This window comes from Aptenodytes forsteri, unplaced genomic scaffold (assembly GCF_000699145.1).
Source record: "Aptenodytes forsteri isolate BGI_AS27 unplaced genomic scaffold, ASM69914v1 Scaffold231, whole genome shotgun sequence".
Classification (NCBI taxonomy): Eukaryota; Metazoa; Chordata; class Aves; order Sphenisciformes; family Spheniscidae; genus Aptenodytes; species Aptenodytes forsteri.
In genome coordinates this window covers 625,669-645,883 of record NW_008796046.1, presented here as the reverse complement: position 1 = coordinate 645,883, position 20,215 = coordinate 625,669, and the positions used below count along the sequence as shown (strand labels likewise).

Here is a 20,215-nt window from a genome sequence, read left to right as displayed (position 1 = left end):
CCAACAAAGCATTCAGTTCTGGGAAACTTATTTTCACTGTCCACGCTTCCACTTTTTTTTTTTTTAGCTTGCCAAAAAAGTCATAAGTTAGAATATTCCAAGTTCCCTAAAGTGACAAAAGGCATTTGGCCAGAATCTGTGAAAAGATTCAGAAATCTTGCTTCAGAAACTAACTGCTGAGAATTTCCAGTTCCCTTTATAACTGGTTTAAAATGAATATCCCACTGTTGATGAATACGACTTCGCATTTATTTTGATTACAATTTCTCTCGCCAAAAGGCTTTATGCAAAATTTTATTACCATCTCAAAAACAGAAATCCTTTTACAGGCCCAAGAAGAAACATCCAGCATTGTTCTTGAACTGTACACTTATCAGCAAACCAAGGAAGCGACCCCACAAGACTTCATTCATGTAAGCAGCCATTCAATGAATCTCAAATGATGCAGCTGTATTGCTGGAAAGTTGGGGGGTTTTTTAAATGCAAGTATCTGAAAGCCTCAGTTGTTAAGACTGAGCCTACCGAATCTGAGAATGTAATTATTTTTCCAACTTATCAAGACTCTGCCCTAAATGCAAGGACTGCTGTTAAGTGCCTCTGCATATAAAAAACATTCCCAGTGTAGAATGGATAAATGTGTTAAGAACTGATCTTAAATTCTCTACAATGTCATTACAAAAATCACTAAAGAATGCATACTTTTAATCAAAGTTTCATTAGGCGTATATTGATTCTGTCATTGAAAAATTGCTATATTTAATCAAATTAAGGGCAACTGTTGATGTAATCAATGTATGCTAATGTAAATTCATGTACAATGAAAGAATTGGAGCGCCAGTAACTGCAGACCCTTATAGCACCATTGTGAGCATTTGGATTAAATTCAGTACAAATTTCATTTGATAGTTACTAAGTGTTTTCAGCTAAGTTTTGGGCTGAGACCACAGGCAGAAAATCTAGGACTAGAAAATGTGTACATCGCAGTTTCAAAGTATACAGAAATCCTCTTTCATAAACTGACAGTAAAGTCTGGCCCACAGAAAACGTTTGTTCTGTATATACTCGTGGGTGATGCAGCACTGGTGACTAAAAGGATGCTTAACACAACAGCCTACAAACTACATTTGGAACCATCCAACCAACAGCTTGTGTTTTCACATTTCACTTCTGTCACTGCCCCAACATCAACAACTGTAACGTCAGGGACATCTCCAGTTGTATTTATTCTATATTGAGCTCCACAGACTCCCTCACTTGTATTTTATTCTACCTTTAATCTATTTTAAAATAAATTAATGTATTTTTAATCTGTGGTACTTGGACTTAAGCTCCAAGAGCCTTTACTGTAAATTAAGCAGGCAGCTGCCCCTTATTAGATGCTTTCTAATTTTGGAACATGGGAGGAGGGAAAAAAAAAAATCAATCCTCCCTCCTTTCTCACAAACAAATCAAAATTCATTCCACTCCCTATCACAAGCATGAGGCCAAATCTGGCTGCTTTTATTTCAGATGAATGGGAAGCTGCTCTTACTAAAGAATGCGAATGTAAATTTATTTTGGACTGAGTATGCCAGAACACGTTTCCTCTCCTCTAATTGACCCGATTTTACTTCTTACTCAAGTTTTGCAATAACTTCTGAGAAAACCTCAAAGAGTTGATTGACTTTATAACAATTTGAAAAAAAAAAAAAGTTCAAAATGTCTTCTGTACCCAAGAACTTCCTCAAGTCAAAATGCCTGTGAAAACACAGAATGGGCCTACGTCCTGCATAGGCCAAAGTTTCTCATTCAGAATTTCCACTGGCTACTTTCATACTAAGCAAATTACAGAAAGGATAAACGAAAAAGCTAACAATGTGGAAAAGTTGCGAATGAATAAATTACCTCAAGAGAACAATGCCATAGACATTAAAATTATTCCAGAACCTACCTGTGCATATTCTTTCTCTATTGCAGCTCTTTTCTGACTGAACGCTCTGAAAGAGAAGAAAAAAAAAATCCATTAATATATACAGCAAAACATTACAAATTCAGTAATTTACTTAAAGGATTTTCTGCTAGACAGTCTTTATAGTTAAATAAGCAACAAAAAAGCAAAATTGTTTGACAACTGTATATCAGTAGCCTAGCAACTAGCACATGTGGACTTCACATATGTGGTGTTCAAAATTCCAAGTTTTATTGGATAAACTCAGTTCCCAGGACTACCGGTGTAAATACCCTTTACTTCATTAAAGGCTCATCAGCTTTCCACTGGTATAGCCTAGGGAAGAATTTGGTAGCACAGAACAGAATTTGGCTTTATGCATCTAGACAGACTGACTTATTTTTTCTTTTTTTTTTTTTTTTAAAGTAAAAAAAGGAAAGTCATGTTTCCTCAACAGCAACTGACCACACCGGATTCATAGTTGTAGTCACAAGACTAACAGCCTCTCTTTAAACCCACGCTGTCCCACAGCAGTATCCTGATTTACCCATTAACGTAGCTACAGCACATTAGACCCACTTAACTCAAATGGTGCCGACGATAGCATGTCATTCCACATTAACGTCAGTGCCGTACTCTCATGTAGGGGCTCAAGGTGTACCATCTCAACGTATTTTAAAATAGAGGGTTTCAACACTATCACCGTTGTAACAGGAAGCAGGTTCAAATACCTAGATGTGTCAAAGGCTCTTGCTTCAATAGCTTCAGCTATTCCCTCTTTATCCCTTGAACAGCCAAAGCAGAGTAATTTTCTTCAAGCTACGCTATAAACTACTAAGCTTAAGGCTACGCCATCAGCAAAAGAAAATCTAATTCTATTTAAATTAGTTACACAATAATTATGGTGACACGTTAATAAAAAAATCCTCAGGAACATCCTATAATAAGGTTAACTCAATAAACACAAACAAAAGGACCTCTGAACAGGCTCTTTCTACTCCTGTCTACTCCATTTCACCCATGAAGAGCATCCACACACTGATAGAGCATTACAGGCTCCATCTCCCCAACGGGATGTAAAACAAAAGTCTAAACGCATCGTGTTTGCTTAAAATTCTTTCCAGATTAATGACAGCCCCAAAGAGCTGGCCATATTCCAACTCCAATAATTACGTCCCATCTTCCTAAATCCCCCGGTGTAGCTCAGGTGGGTACAAAGGGCTGCACAGCTGTGCCATACGACACTGCTCTATATGAGCAGGTAAAGTTGTCCGAGACACTTGTAAATGAATCTACTTTGTAAAGCATTCAAGGTATTTCATCCAATATTACAAAACAATTTCTTGTAGGCCCTCCTGTTCCAAAGTCCAATATCCCAGTCAGTTTAGCAAACATCTAAAAACCACAATAGCCTTCTGTAAGAACTTACTTTTCTTTTAGTATAAGTAAAAAGTATAAATAACTGCAGAAATAACTACTAGGCATAACTGAAATGTGTTATCAATACTGAAAAGGTAAAAGAAAACAAGCAGCTGTCTTTGAAACGTAAATCTGGGAAGACTTTAGGCAAAGGCAGTTATTTTCCAATTCTCAGCTAATCTTGTTTGAAAATATATAATCAGAGGTAAATGTTAAGGGTACTCAGTTTACACAAATCCTGAATATGGAGCTGCATATTTCACCATGAGGTTTTTTTTCCCCCCGATAAAAAACAAATTCCACTTAAACTAATTGCGTAACAATAATTGTGACAAGCTGGAAGCCGAAGATATCCCCTCAAAACCTTCTACATTAAAAGGTTTACACTAGAGAAGAAAAACAAAAGCATTCAACTGGCCCTAGCGCAGAATTACAAAATACCACGCAAGTCAAATTTACTCGCAAAACCGACAAAACTCTTGGACTTGGAATTACGGCAAGCTCCAGCATGAAGAAAATGTATTGTACAGTAGCAGCTCCATAAATTAGAAACATTTTAGAGTAGGTTTAGATTTTGTTCTGTATTTTAAATGGGCTTTTACAAACAAGTTGGCGAGACAGCACGTAGTTCAATTTATACAATACTTAAATTTGTGTTTGATCTCTGTTTTGGTGAATGAAGAAAATGGTAAGTACTGCAAGACGGGCAGGATCAGCCGTCTGCATTCCTTGAAGCTGGTGTTCTCTGCTGCTTTGTGATCGCATTTCCCTCGATTAGTCAAACACAAAGCTGTTTTTAACCTCGGGACAGTTTACACAGGAATCCTTTTATGACAACCGTAAATATATTACAAAACACGATGAAGTAGGAGACTGTAGACAAATTTCCCAGGAGAAAATTATTTTGAGCAGGAAAAAAAAAAAAGTCTGACTAATAAATGCAAGTTTCTTAACTTGGGAAACCTGAAAACTTTCATGTGTGTATCTTGATTTTATGTGCAAAGCTGGGATATTCTTGACCTTATTGTCATTCGAGAAGGAATTTCAAGTTATTCATATAAGGAAACGTTTGGTTCCGTAAGCTAATAAAATGTTCTCTAACTGTTACTGAAGAGTTTTTAAGAAATGAATTAGTGGGTCTGCAAGAAAGCAGGAACATTATTTATGGTTTCTTTAAACTACGAATTACTATTAATATCTGCCATTACATCTTTTTCGCAAATTAACCATTGATTAAGTGCAAGAAACACCAGAATTGCACGCCCAAAAAAGCGTCATACCGTTTGTTTCTGGACAGTAATTCGCAAATATCATCTCTATCCCGCAAACGTTAATTCATGCGATATGCTTATTCCCTTTGCCCCTACTAAAAATCATTCAAAAGCATTTAAAGTCTTTGACAGTTTAAAAAGAGGGTGAGAAAGAATAAATACAAAGAAATTCAACAATATTTGGTGTATATAATCAAGCTAAGACCATTTTTCATTTAAGTATGATACTTGCCACAATCCTCACATTGCAGGAAAATCCTGACTTAAGTCTCCAAAAAAAGAAAACCAATTAAAAAAAAAAAAATTTATGCTCATCAGCAGGACAAGAAGCCGCCATTTAAAAAAACCTATTTTATTACACGTCCCGAGTGTGACCAGGCGCCTGTCTTTAAAAGAGCCTGCTGCTAGGGAAGACTGCTGCAAGCCCGAAGGAAAAGTCACACTCAGGAAAGTCATTTCAATGGTTTCAACATACATGATTTAACGTCGAGAGGCAATGCCAACCACCCACAGCATTTCCTCACACGCTGCTGCCTACAGCCCCTTCTGTGGTTCACAGCTCCATATGACTAGAATGAACCTAATCCTGGAGGGATTACGAAGGAATGTTCTTTCCGAAGCACAAACAGCTCGAGAGGCTCTGCAGAGAAGGGTTGTCTTCCTTTGAAATGTCAGCAATTGGCCAAGCCTCGTCAAAACCAGAGCAGTGGGGTTAGAGAACAGTCACTCCTAAATGATTAATTGTCATTAGGACAATAAGGACTATCTGGCGTTGGAAAGGACTTCTCTTTCAGACGAAAAACTAGTAAGAATATCTGAAGAGGAGGAAGGTGGAGATTTTTCTGCTGCGTAGCAGGACTTCGCCCACCTACACCATTCTCCTTACATTCCTCACCAGGCTTCTGACCTGGAATAACACGCCCCAAGGTGCGCCACGAGGCTAAGCTGGTCGCTTTGTTTCCTGAGGAAGGAAATTCTTTGGTCCTAATTCATAAGACTTCACGTGACGAAAAATATTTGGATGAAACGTAATGATCTGTCATATTAAAGAAATTAGATTACGTGATCTAACTTTCCCTTGGGCTCTGTGAAACAGTGGAACTGTAAGGGAGCAGGGGAAAGAAAACTACACTCACTGTCAGCCCGCCTTTGCCAATACCACGTTTACTAGTGCCGAACCCTCACTGTCACTGCAAATTCCCAAACACGAATTCCAGCAACTGCGAGGTATTTAAATTACTCGTATCAATTGAAGATAACAGATGCTATCAAGTTTCCAGGTATGTTTTTAACTTTTCATTGTAAATAAGCAGAACAATGTGAACTAAGGAGTCAGGTCAGTGGAGAACGATACTTCGGGAAGTTCTCCTACAGAGCTGTCAGTTACCAGGAGAAACAGGCGGGCTCAACCTGGTACGTGGGTGTCCACTTGGGCTGGAAATGACTAAAGCTCCCACTTTCATGAAAAATCAGTCTATTAACATTAAAATCTATGTTAGTGTTATATAAAACAATGTTACATTTGCCAAGATTATCCAGTCATACAAATCTAAGGATGAAAGTCACAGCTTGCACAGTAAAAACAGTTAAACACAGTGACACCCTGAAAATCAGAAAGCGAATTACTCTCTATATTAAAAAGCTAATTTAACTACATCTAGAGAGCAATGCAAAAATCTAAACGGACGCTTCATGTACTTGAATAAAAGAAGGGACTAAATTTGCAGAGGTGAATGTATTTCCATTTAAAGGCTGTGAAATTCAGCAATGAGCCAAGCAGGGGCCTGAATCACACTTGGAATGAGTCCCCGTGCAAGATCACGATACGTAATGGTCAAAACCCATATGTATTAACTGACAAATTGGTACAACTCACCTAGCATTAGTAGTCTGTGTTAATGCAATTTTTTGGCTATGGACATTCAGATAAATTGTTTAAGAAATTTAATGGAAAAAAAAAATCCTTACAATTTATACAACTATGCAAAGCACCAGAAAACATACAAATTAGTACCACATCTGGAACATCCAAATGCGTTAGACTAAAGAAATGCACCTGACCTTGACCTAAGAGAGTCCCCAACTGCTACCCTAACAAAAGCAAGGAGCAGCAAATGAGAAAATAAAGTGCTCAGCTCTGCGGAGACTGGATTTCCCGGATCAGCAGAACACGGAGCAACAGAATTGACACTTTCAGTGCCAGTTAACTGAAAGATGATGAAAGGAAGGGGGAAAAAAAAATTACACATGCACACACCACATGGTAATGGTAACTCTCCAAAACCTTTTTTTAATCCTTTTAATACAGGCTACTGTATCCCTAACAGAATCAAAACAATAAAGTCAGTATCGTTTCCTCTTTGCTTTACCAACTGTGGATCTCCCCAAGTCGACAAAAAGTGAAACCCACATTAAGTGATGCAGATGCAAATCAATGGAGCAGATCTGTAAAGCCCCAATACAATGAGAAAAGGAATGGAAAAAAAAAAGGCGGAGGAAGAAAAGATTTTCCACTGTTTCAATTTTAGGGGGTATTAAGGCAATTTCGAAATTCAGTTTAAAAATTAATTCACCCCACCAAAAATTCTTGAAGTAAATCTACTTAGGAATTGTAGAGCACATTGCAACTGATTTTAAACTGACTCAATCCACCAACACTCAAGGAGGTGAATCAGTGAATTATGAAATAGGCAAAAATTTCGAGCTTCCCAAAAAGTACATCAAGAATAACTCACGACATCTAGAACATATGCCAGCAAAAAGTTACGACTTTGCAACTTCTGCTTACAATGTACACTGGTAGCACACACACTCGGTGTGCAATGATGTCCACACTAATACTACATTGGTTTTCTTTTTTAGGACAAAAGGATATACTCACTCCAAAAACTTTCCTAGTAATACCAAACCAGACAGCTCTCATTAAAAAATAAAAAAGGAAAGGAAAAAAAGGGGGGACAACCCCAGAAAACTCAAAAGCCAGTATTATGTATTAAAGTAGAATTACACTGCTGGCTTTGTTCTTTCTTTTTGTCCCATTCAGAGAAGAGACAAACCAAAATCACTACTGAACGATCTAAAAACCACCTATCTAACAGTGAATACATGCACGAACACAGTCTCTTAGCAGGAAAAAAACTCCCACTCCTTTGAAGAAAAAACCTGCACGTGACAAGTGAAAATACAGTGTTAGGTATCAATTCCCTGCCTCCCTTAACTGACAAACAGATCCAGAATGCCTTTTACAGTGATGAGACGTATTTATTCTAAGCAATGGAAATAGATCCTAATACACGAGCAACAAGGGAGGATGGTTCACCCGATGGTGAACTACACACACTTGAAATATTTATTTACAACATGGCATTGAAATTTCCAGGCGGCTGCCCCAGCCTGGCCTGTTGCTCAAGGCCGGCATGTCCCACGGGCAAGACTTGGCATTTGCCTTTGTTGACCTTCACGAGGTTCCTGGCAGCCCATTTCTCCCTTGTGTCAAGGTCGCTCTGAACGCAGCCCTGCCTCCAGCCTATCAGCCGTTCTCCCCCAGTTTGACACCCTTCATCACCTTGCTAAGACCATGTTCCATCCCATCATCCAGGTTGTTATTAAAGTCATTAAACAGTATTGATCCAGTATTGACCTCTGAGGGACACCCAGCTGCCAGCTGGGCTTTTTACTGCTCTCCACCACTCAAGAGTTGGGAAGTCCAGCCAATTTTCCACCCACTTTATCGGCCACTTATCAGCCCATGTGTCCCCAACGTGGCTATAAAGGTACTACGGGAGACTGTGTCAAAGGCCCTACTAAAGTGAACACATACAACATACACTGCTGCCACTTTGCCCACATAGCCAGTTATCCCAGAAGGCAATCAGGCACAATTTGCCCTTGGTAAGTTCATGCTGGCTGCTCCCAATCACATTCTTGCCCCTTCAAGAAATGGCTTCTTGGAAAAGAAGCCTTGGAAATGGCTTCTAGGTTTTGCTCCATAATCTTCCCAGGAACTAAGGTAAAGCTGACCAGTCTGCTGTACCCCAGATCCTCCTTTTAGCCATTTTTGAAAATGGGTATGGCATTTGCCTTTTTCCAGTCATCAGGAGCCTCCCCTGATTGCCATAACCTTTCAAAGATGAGAGAGTGTGAACTACCTCACCACGTCTCTGTAGGCCCAATAAGCTCACAGCTCTGCAACTGCACATGCATTTCCAATTCCCCCTGTTTGTTTCCCAGCTGCACGGGCTCACGTACAGGCACCTGTGACAGATCCCCAGTCATACTGGGGAAAGCCTCTTCCAGGACGCTGTCCCCCAGACACTTCTTCATTAGATCCCATGCCTTTGCTTCAGGTTATGGTAACTCCCCCTTAGCAGACCTAGACCTACAGCCTTCCTCACTAGGTCTAGCTGTTGGCAAAGGTGCTTGTGCCCCACCTTGTCAGACGGATCCCATCCCTCCTCAGCAGTCCTTGTTTCAACGAGGCTTTCACGTTTTTATGATCCAAAGCCCTGTCTGCAACATCAGCTGCACAGCCAGGTGCTGACCTGCTGGATGCGTCCACTCCTGCCCAAGCCCTTCACCTCCACAGGAAGGACTAAGAACACATCCAAGGCCCCCCTGCCCTTCACACTTGGCCCCAGAGTTCTGCCATCACTCTTTACACATTCAAGGTCACCTCTGGTAGCATCCTAGGTGCCCACATGGGGTAACAGTCTCCACATCGGATGAGCCTTTGTAGTTGTTCTGCAGTATCCTGGATCCAACCCCCTCCGCAAACAACAAACCTCCCAAGACATCAAGTCAGCTCAGCACGTGGATGCTTCTGTTTCCTGCAGAAGGGAGTCTCCAGTGACCATCACCTGCCTCTGATGGTCTGTTCACTTCTTTCCACAGCTCCTTTACTTGGTGGCAACTCAGTGTTTTATCAGAGCACATCTCCCACAGGGGAGACGACTGTTCGCCCCAGCCCCAGGGAGAGGCACCACGCACACCTTGCAGCCCAAGATCTGGACAGCAGCATCCTCTATCTGGGTTGAGACCTCTGTTGTGCCGGGGGTAGTTGCTCCCATTGATGTTCCCAACACCACTGTTGCTCAATTTCAAGCAATTCCACATCTTGAGCAGAGTCTTTGGCCCACCTTGTGTTCCCGCTGTGCCATCTACTACCTGTTAGCTGTACTCCAGGCTAGCAGCTATATAGCCACTCTCTAAACATCTGTTGAAAAGTTGCTCCCTGGTCAGTCTGTTGAAGACAAAAGGTTTAAGTACTCCCATGTCAGGAAACAGCCAAGAGAAGCTGTCTGCTAGAGCCAGCAGCGGCAAGCCAACAGCAGTGCCCAGATGATGATCACTGAAGAAGCAGCCTGAAATCTGCTGCACCAACTGCTATGTCAGGTAGCGAACTCTGCTGCACTGTCTTACCAATGCTAAGGGAAACCTCACTGGAAGCACGTGCATGTGTAAGCAAAAGGCACAGCATACCAGAAGAGACACCTTAGCACTTCAAAGGTACGACAGCTGATGTTTAATACATGGATAGTTACTTTTGATACAGTCATAGTTGAATTAAAACATTCTTTGTTTTAAAGCTGCCGCTCCAAAATCAAAAGGGGAGCAATAGGGAAATACTTGGGGGGAGGGAGCGGGCCAAAACATTTTCCCTCTCCTAGGAAAACAGGATTTCTTTAGGAATGCTGAGGTTCTTGTTTGGAGGTTTAATTCACCACTTTATCTGGATGCCTCATCCCTTTTTCCCCAGTAACACGAAAAATGCACCGTAATGAATCAATGTCATACAATTGAACAAGTGCTTTTACCTGGTTTTTAATTTAAGGACAGGTGTGTCACTAACAAAGGCACAACTGAATTCAAAAGCACTTCAGCTAACATAAATCATCACCATAGCTCAATTTAGGCCAGTGGTTGGCAATAAATGCTGAGATAACACAGCACAGTAGCAGCTGCATGCCTAATTAGGTACTTCAGGAACACCCGTATACGCAGGGACAGATTGCATTAATATTCCCTTTCCATGTCCAGCAGAGACAAAGCGACATACCTGGAGCAATAATTAATCTACAGAAATTATTCATCATGACGAGACTCTCAAACACTGCATGTAATAGCCTCCTCTTCGTGTTTTTCTGTTTACACTAAACAGAATTACCACTACCAAAGCATTTTAAATGTTATGCATAAAATTCTGAGTGTCTGAAGGATAAATTATTTTACAGAAAAGCGTTGATTTCTAAAGTTATCTATATACAGACTTCAGAAGCCGTAGCACAAGCCGGAGCGCAACAACCCAGGTTATTAAAATTAGAAACATACTTCTAATAAGAAGGGGTCTCCCGTTAGCTCCTTTCCACCAGGTAAGTGCACGTGTGGTTCTAAGAAAAGAGCAAGCAATGTGCCACTTCAAAGAGGCAATTTAAAACACTACATACAACAGAGGCAGAACGATCAGAAGCAATTTTCATCATAAAGTACCCACGGCTTCAAATTCAGAGACTTGTGTAGGTTGGGGAGTTCACATAATTACACAAAAGATTGGCTTTCCCTTTTCCAAGCAAAACTCCTCTGAACACAGAAAAATCTTAAGGCAATGCAGTAGCCTTGCCTGGAATACAGTAACAGAACCATTTCATTGCCTATAGCATCTAAAAAAAATCACTGTCAGCTTTGTGATTCAACACAAGTATCTGACAGACAACTGGAAAGCTCTCTAAGCTTCGTCAGGTTTATATAAAGTTCAGACATCGCATTAGCAGGGAAAAAAAGAAAAAGTATCAGAAGATAGTGACCCTTCTTTCCCTTGCCACCCAGCTAAAGATAAGCTGAAGCAAGTTCACGGCTGTTGCACTTTCAAAGTTATATCTACTGCAAAATAGAAACCCCACACCAGTCCAGTGGAAGTGGGTTAAGCACCCTTACCGAGTGAATTCTGGACTCTGAACGCTGGTATAATTTCAGTCGTTTAATTTTTGGATAAGGCTTTGTACTACCAGTGAAAATAGCAGTGCAGTCCTCTTTCCTGCTCTCAACAGTGTATTTCCCTGCCCCTTGAGCCAGCCCTAATAGTTATGCAGCTGCAAAGTCATCAGCCTGCCTGCTTTTCAAATAAAGAAAGTGTAACTTGAAAATCCATACAGCACCGGTTCTTCGTTCCGTTTTAGGGTGCTCCTTTTATTTGTAACTTATATAAAGGTCACAAAAGACTGATCCAGTGATCAACATCAAAAAGAGAAATGTATTCAACACGCCTACCTACAAAAGTTTGAGAAAGTAGCATTATGTGACCATATGCAGTTTAGTTTAATTTTTTTCTAGCCGTAACATGTTTCCTGGCACAAATTCTACTTGCCCACCATGCCTACATTGATCATTGAACAACACTAATGATATTTTACTTACGCATCAAAAAATCCACCTAGGACAAAGCATGCAAACTTAATTCTACAGCAATGCTTTTATCACAACAAACAGTCTGCTTTTTCAAACTAAGTTTGTGCCAACATGTCCACTCACTATTGCTATTGTTCTAGCATCACAGATAAAGTATCTTTTAAAATCTGTTAAATCTAACACAAATTTAGCTTCTCTTTGACAGACGGTCATAAATACATCACAAAAATCAAAGCAAGTGACTTGGAAAGCAGCAAGGTTTGGAGCGAGAAAGGCACGGTGCGTGTCCCGAGTGTCACAGGCGGGCCCGTACACCTGGTACAAATCTCACGGTTCCTCTGGTCGAGGTCCAAGTTGGCTGAACCTCCAACAGCTCTGATCTGGATGCTCCATGTCTAGCAGACCTGTCAGCTCTGAGAATAGGGCAAAGGAGCGTATACATCCGCATCCATCTAGACAGCCATGCTCAACTGTCTTGGGAAAGTACAGACAAACTGTTTTAAGTATTCTCTACTAAATAGCATAAAGTTTTTCTTATCCAAGCAGGCTAATGGGACATTTCCTCTCTGAATCCACCTGGAAAAGGGCACAGGTACTGTCCTGGTTGTACTCAGTCGCTGACCGAGGTTAAACCACAACAGGTACAGAGGTCCCAGCAGGGAAGCAGTTCAAAGGCTCTTTAGCAAAAATGCATCAAGTTCCTCTTTCAGCACCCATAGCCAAGGTGAAGTTTCACCTTAATCAGAACATGTAAAAGAATTAACTCCTTTATTACAACTCTTTCCACCATCAGACTACCTGAAAGTCACTGGCAACAAAAGACACTTCACCAAGGAGGGCACTGCCTCCAATCACTTTCTGGCTAGTCAGATTCAATTGAAACATCCCTGTACGTCAGCCAAACCAATGTTGCCTCTCTAAGATTAGACATCATGCCTTTGCTCTCGCAAAAAGGCAACTGAAGAAATCAAGAAGCTGTAAGCAAGCAGAAAGTCACTTCCATTTCTTTCAAGACCATACTCTCCACTTCTACAAAGTACTTTAGCTTCCTTTTCAGCCATTCCAAGAAAAAAAATCATCAGATGCTATGTTACAGCAAATAATAGTCTTTATGTTTGGTTTTAAAAATAAAAAACTCTTTTGTTCAATGATTTTATATCATCTGAATGAAACAGATCTCTTCCTAGAAAGGTTACTATTTTATATGCACACCGTTACCTTCCAGATTTATCTGACAGAGAAAAAGCAATTCACCAGCGTTTTTATCAAGGACCAAAAGTCTGTGGATCCCTCAGTGCATACACTTCCTATTCCATGTCAGGTTTGAATAATATCAGCACTACTACTATTGCCTTTCCTGCTGAAGACTTTGTATCACCTATTAAATAAACTCTAGAATAAGTTACTGTACTGCATTGAGCATTTAATAGCACTGTCCAAACACAGTTTTGCTGCTTAGATTTTGGGTTGGCTTTATTTGTCTGATCTCCAGCTGAACTTGCTGTCTCATACATTAGCACAAGATCATCATCCATGTAGTTCTGCATGGAGATACATATGTGCAGTTTTTCCCCCAGGTCTTGTAGAAAGATGTTCATCAACATTCATATCAGAGCAGTATCTTTCCAAATGATATGTTAAGCACGTAAGTCTAGGTAAAGATTTCGCCTGCAAGGACTGAGGGAAAAAAATTAAAATGCTGAGTACTGCAGTCTTTTCCCTAGAAGCCGTCACTAGGCTGTCTCCCCTGTTGCCTCTGAAAATGTCTTGCTGCTACCATTCTCGTAGCACCCCTTTTGTTACTCTTCATGTCCCTGACCAGCTGTAGACACAACCAATATCGTCCTTCAGCAGCCAAGCAAAGCTTTAATAATACTCCTTTATTGCCCACCGTTGTCACTGGTATGCTGTCCTTTAGCTCCTTGCTCAGCCTTGTGGGGCTTCTGCTGAAATTCCTGATTTTCCCCCACAACAGGGTGGTTTGCTCCTTAGCTTTCTAGAAGTCTTCCTTAGAAAAAAAACTGAGCTAAAACCATCAATCCAGGCATATTTCCCCTTCCTGTCCGCTTCCCAGGAGGTTCTGCCCACCAACTGCACGAAGAAGCCGAATTCTGCTCTCATGACAGCCTGTCTCTAGGTCCTGAAGTCAATTTGTGGTCAGAGAAGCCCAAGCTGCCACTAGTCTGGACAGGACTCCTAACAGCAAGTTACGAATACCAGCCTTCCTCCCACGACAAGTATGGACAATTTGCAGTTCTTATACCACAAGCATCTCAACGCAGTGTGAATGTGGCCTCCAGGCCAAGACTTTTAACAAGAGCATACTAATACATTGCTGGGTAGGCCAAGTTCCCATCAGCTGTGAAAGCACGCAAGCCAGAAGAACAAACTCAAAACCACCCTCGCGAGGTCACCCACAGCCTAAACTTTTGCCCACAACGAAGTTTTATGAGCCACCACAAGAAGCCAGTGACATTTCCTGCTTGTGAATCAACTCAAGGTCTGCCTGATCTCAGCAGATGTGTAAGGGACATCTTTACAACTCTTAAAGCACAAATATTTGTAACATCAAGAGACTCTTGGCTTGCTGAGTCAAGAAATTCAGCTGTCCTCCCTGTAGGGCACTGTTCTTGCAGCTCGTTGGCAAGTCATCCCTCACTTTTTCTACTTACCTCAGTGTACTTGTCCAGTTCTCTGGCAAGTATAAAAGAAAAAAAAAGTGGACTTTTTTGAAACTTGATTTTAATATACATACTCTTTGTACTATCTCCTCTTTAGCCTTAATCTTAAAATAGTCAGCTCTTCTGAACCCAGCTTCATAAGCTCCTGCAGAAAGGTATTAATTGACAATTCAAACATCGTGTAACATATCAGAGCTCTTCTCTCCTCTATAAATTCCTTACTACAACACTTATCACCATTTTCAAACAGTAGTTTTCCCCAAGCAAATAAAAGCTACAATATCCACCCCATCCCTTTTATAGCCAAGTACACAGTAATCCCTTGTTGATTCAGCTATTACGGAACATTTTAGCACCCTGAGGAGCCCTGCTGCATCTTTCTACCCCTATTCTGCTACACAGAGGATTTACAGTAACTCACCAACTGCGTCCGATTCAGCATCTCGATGCTGCAATTAGAAGTATGCTCTTCCTGCCACTAAAACTAATCACCGCCGGCAGCTTTGCTAGGATTTGTCCTTTGGAATGTTTACTCTTTAAACATCCACTTATTCTCAACTAAGATAAACTACACTAAAGGAAATTTCTCTTGACCGTAAACAGAGGTATTAAAGCAGAAAACATTTCAGCCAATTTGCAGAAAATCTGCTTGTAACTTAAATCAGCATATAGCAAACTATATAACAAAGATCCTCCTAAATCAAGGAATCAAAGTTGTGCATGGTATCTTTGTGTCAAAAGCAGTCTTCTGCCTTTCCCGCTGGCATTCATCTACAATTCTTTTACTACAGCTTTCACACACAATTTTCAGTATCTAGATCATCCTCTTGCCCTCCCCTCAAGCAACTCTCTGAAATGGAAAAAAGATTTTTTTTATGCATTGATTCCAGAGGAATTAGAAAAACCTAGAACAGAGGCGAGCTAGAAAATTTGCAGAAAATCTGCTTGTAACTTAAATCAGCATATAGCAAACTATATAACAAAGATCCTCCTAAATCAAGGAATCAAAGTTGTGCATGGTATCTTTGTGTCAAAAGCAGTCTTCTGCCTTTCCCGCTGGCATTCATCTACAATTCTTTTACTACAGCTTTCACACACAATTTTCAGTATCTAGATCATCCTCTTGCCCTCCCCTCAAGCAACTCTCTGAAATGGAAAAAAGATTTTTTTTATGCATTGATTCCAGAGGAATTAGAAAAACCTAGAACAGAGGCAGAGCTAGAAATTATCTGCCTCTGCTTGGTTATCGCCGAGCCCCATCCTTGACATGAAGTACAGCTGTTTCTAAACACAGCTACAGGTCTTCATCATCATTCAGGAGACGCTTATTCTAATTTGGACCCAGAGGTAACTAAACCAGAGAAGGCTGAACCTCCTAGACAAGAAACCAGTGACAGCATGCTTCCAAACCTGAATTTCTCTCAACTTTTTTACTATGAAACAGGTCTTAGTAAATAATGGAAGTTATTTGGTTTTCTCTGTCTTCTGTAGATAGAAACCCTCCAGTCGACCCTAGGCTCTTAGCTGTTGGGTACTGCCACCCACACCTTCACAAAATTCAAGACTCAGCTCTGTTACTACCCTTCAGTCATTGCATTGGCACACAGGTTTAAAAAAAATGATCCACTGTTGCATTTTTGGCCATCTAGGCACTACTGTTCTTCTAACCGCACTCAATTCAGAGGAGTAAAAAACTAATTTGCCTTCCATGCCCACAGACAGAGAGCAGATAAATGAGATCTTGCTTTGAAACACAAAATCCAGACAGTCTAACTTTGAATTTCTTGACTTCAGAAGTTCTCACACACAAATGACTTCCTGCTCTTTAAAAAAATATGACTCCCTAAAAAGCCCATTCATATTTTAAAAAGTATATTGCTTACTCACAAAAGTTTAACTGATGTACTTAAAATCTACAGCTTCCCCATGCAATGTGTTATGAAGTCACCATTTTTACCAGGACATTTAAAGGTCAATCACAACTGGCATAGGCCAGTGGGTGCAAGTTTAGGTGTTCTTTATAACCGGCATAACATACCTCTCGGTAACATTTATAACACAAGCTTTTTAATGCCGTATGTAAAACATGCTCAGTAAAAGTTACCTGATTTAAACAAAAATATTAACATATATGCAAAATACTTCGGGTGATAGTACAAACCCACAAGCAAACTGGAGTTTAAACAGATCTTTGTGATTTTTATCAGCACAAGCTTCCAATTAATCAGAAGCTTCTCCTTCATAAACGCATCAAAAATGACGAAGCAATTTTCTCCCAAGTTTCAGTTTTAAGTATGCTTTTGAACTAAGATTTTATTCATCATTTAAAATGTTCTAATCCACACAACCTACGACAAACGACTCTTTCCTAAACCATGACATATCTCTACCTCGTGCCTGAACAATGACCCTCTAGCAAGGCACACAAAAAATTTCCAGACAACATTAAACAGCGAGCAATGTACTCACCATAAATCACATTACTGTACAGTTTGGGATTAGGATGAGTTGCCACTAGCAACAGAGCCAAAAAAAAAAAAATCAATTCTGTCACTATATATAGAGAATTCTTGTAACCTCAAATGTAGTCAATGTTTTCAGCAATTTGTCTCAGAAAAGTATTAGCAGTCCAGCATGTGATCAGAGAAACATGACATCCAGACACAAAACAATACTAAAACAATAGAGTTTTCCCTTTAGTAGAATGAAAAAGAAAACGAAAAACAACCGGAAAGCTGCTGGCGAGCATGAACATTTCATTCACCCTCTTCAAAATAAAAGCGTGTCATCTCTATAGCATTAGCATTTACAACAAATATGAAGACTGGGTTTAGAGCCTAAGTGTATCTAAAATCATAGAATCATAGAATAGTTTGGGTTGGAAGTAAGGACTTTTTGTTTTAAATGGGAAACTAAGCAAACAATAGCCAAAGACACAATTTAGACAAATACAAAGCTTTTTTTTACAGCCTACCCAAACCTGAGTCATCATATTCAAGATATTTCCTATTTAGAAAAAAAAAAAAAACCCACTAGCATAATTCAGACAGTCTACTAGGAGTTTTTAGGAAACAGGAATATGAGGTTTTTTGATCCCCATTTGCTTAACCGCTCTCTGAAGAAGCCAGGACACATTTCATCATTCAAGCAGCTTATTTCACCCTGGATCTGCAAAACATTTTGTTGTAGGCAACAACCACCTTACAGTTTTTACCTTACTCATCTGTCACATTTTAGGAATCTTGACAGTGCCACCCAGGTTTATTACAAAGACTTTTTGCCTTTCTTTACTTGTATTTTTAATACGGGTATCATTTAAAAATGAAGTGCCTTTCACAAGGTTTCATTGTTGTTAACATTAACGTAAGTCAAATTCTGTATTTTAATGCATTCAACAAATAATAATAATTACTATAATGTTTTTTTCCCCAAAGCAAAATTGCCCTGTCTTATAAGAATACAGTACACGTACTGTTATTTTTTTAAGTCAATAAAATTTAATAGTTCACCAAAAATATGCGGTCCAATTTCTAAAATCCATCTGCAGGTATATCTCAGCGTATTCCTTATAAAGTTTTAAAGGAACAACACAAGCTGCAACTGAAAACAATTTACCCCCACTTTTCATGCAATGTGCAGACTCAGCACACTCACCACTAAAATACTGTTCATGAGGCGTCTGTATGAAGGCAATATTCACGCACTATTTACACCCCAGTCATACTGCTCTATGTGCTAACCCATTTGTACCTTCACAAAAAGCTGTCGCTGCTTAAGAAACAGCTGCTATTTGTTGCACATCTCTCCTAGACACCACCGCACGTACAACAGTCGGCGTGGAATGTGCCCACACCTCAGCCATTTCAGTGCAAAGTTTCGTAACTTTGCCAAAGAAAGTGGGTTTAAGATGTTTAAGGATGGCTGACACCCCCCAAGCCAGGTGAACCAACCTAACTGTTTACCCACAGCCGGCTACACCATTCTGTACACAGATGTCGTAACAAGAAAGCACGTTCCTGCTCACCATATAGCTTTCTGTAAACAATACTGTTCACAGGTTTCCTTCAAAGGATATTTAAGCCTGCTCGTAGCTTGGATGCAGGAATCGGATCCATCAGTCACCCAGAATTGCAAAACGCACGCTTCCTCCCACCGCAACCTCCTCATTCCCCTGCCAGAGTAACTCCAGTGCTGCATCGCTATTACAGGTCATGGTCCACATACTACGGAAAAACAACTATCCCTACCACCACAAATGCCTGTTCCAAATAAGCAATGGAAAGGTTGCTCAGTTCCCCGCTATTCAGCTCACGTACGTTATCCCTGGGCCAGATGGGACTCAGAGGAAGCAACAGGAGAGACACTGAAACAGAATTATGCTTTCTGAATTTGGTGTCATTGTTGAAATAATGAGAAAAGGAGAGGAGGCAGCTAAAAAAAGAACCCTAGCATTTTCTTACTAATGCCACTTGCCACCAGGCCTGGCAGCGCACTGCCTATCCTTTAACTGTTTCTTTTCCAGTTCAGCTCATCTCCTTTTCTGGAATGGTGGCATTCCTTACCTCTACCCATTTCACCTGGGAAGGTTCTTCCGAGTACAACCAGTCATTTCCAATTTTGTTTTGATCATTCCCTACCCAGAGAAAGAGAAGCCAGAGTCCCACCCCGTCCTTTTTCCAAAAAGCAGAAAATTAACTCAAGTCTACTGCCAACCAGCCTCCTGGAAAAGATATTTGAAAGAATACGAGAAACCTTTCCTTCTTGCCACTGCCTTTCCTTGATCTTGATTACTACCTGCAGTAGCATCAGCTGCTACAAACACCTCGGAACAGGAAGCCCAACAGAGGATAATCTTCCCCAAGGGCAAATGCAGCTCAGGTGCTTAACGGGGAATTAAGAATCAGTTTTTAATGTAACTAAATTGGAAATTCATTTATCAAAACAGCACTTTTGGGGAGCAGGAGTATCATATAGTTAGACCATTTTTCCTGAACAAGAAGCTAGAGTAAAACCATCACACAGTTGCTAATACAGGTTGCCTCTGCACTGACACTTCACCAGCTGTTCTGGTTTCGGCAGGGAGAGAGTTCATTTCCTTCCTAGTAGCTGGTACAGTGCTGTGTTCTGGATTTAGGGTGAGAACAATGTTGATAACACACCGATGTTTTAGTTGTTGCTGAGCAGGGCTTACACTAGTCAAGGACTTTTCAGCTTCCCATGCTCTACCGACTGAGAAGGCTGCAGGTGCACCGGGGGGGCTAGGAGGGGGGCACAGCCAGGACAGCTGACCCCAACTGGCCAAAGGGACATTCCATACCATGGGACGTCATGCTCAGTATATAAAGCTGGGGAAGAAGAAGGAAGGGGGGACGTTCAGAGCGATGGCGTTTGTCTTCCCAAGTCACTGTTACACGGTGATGGAGCCCTGCTTTCCTGGAGATGGCTGAACACCCGCCTGCCCGTGGGAAGCAGTGAATGAATTCCTTGGTTTGCTTTGCTTGCGTGCGCGGCTTTTG

The 20,215-nt window shown here is 40.7% G+C and overlaps 1 protein-coding gene across 1 annotated transcript in view; it reads right to left on the bottom strand.

Moving 5' to 3' along the window:
* Nucleotides 1-20,215, bottom strand: part of FCHSD2 (FCH and double SH3 domains 2) — a 177,232-nt gene that overhangs the window by 141,843 nt on the left and 15,174 nt on the right. Inside the window, exon 2 of the mRNA XM_009286111.2 lies at nt 1,931-1,976. Within this exon, the coding sequence (XP_009284386.1) occupies nt 1,931-1,976 (46 nt within the window). The remainder of the gene's footprint in view (nt 1-1,930; nt 1,977-20,215) is intronic.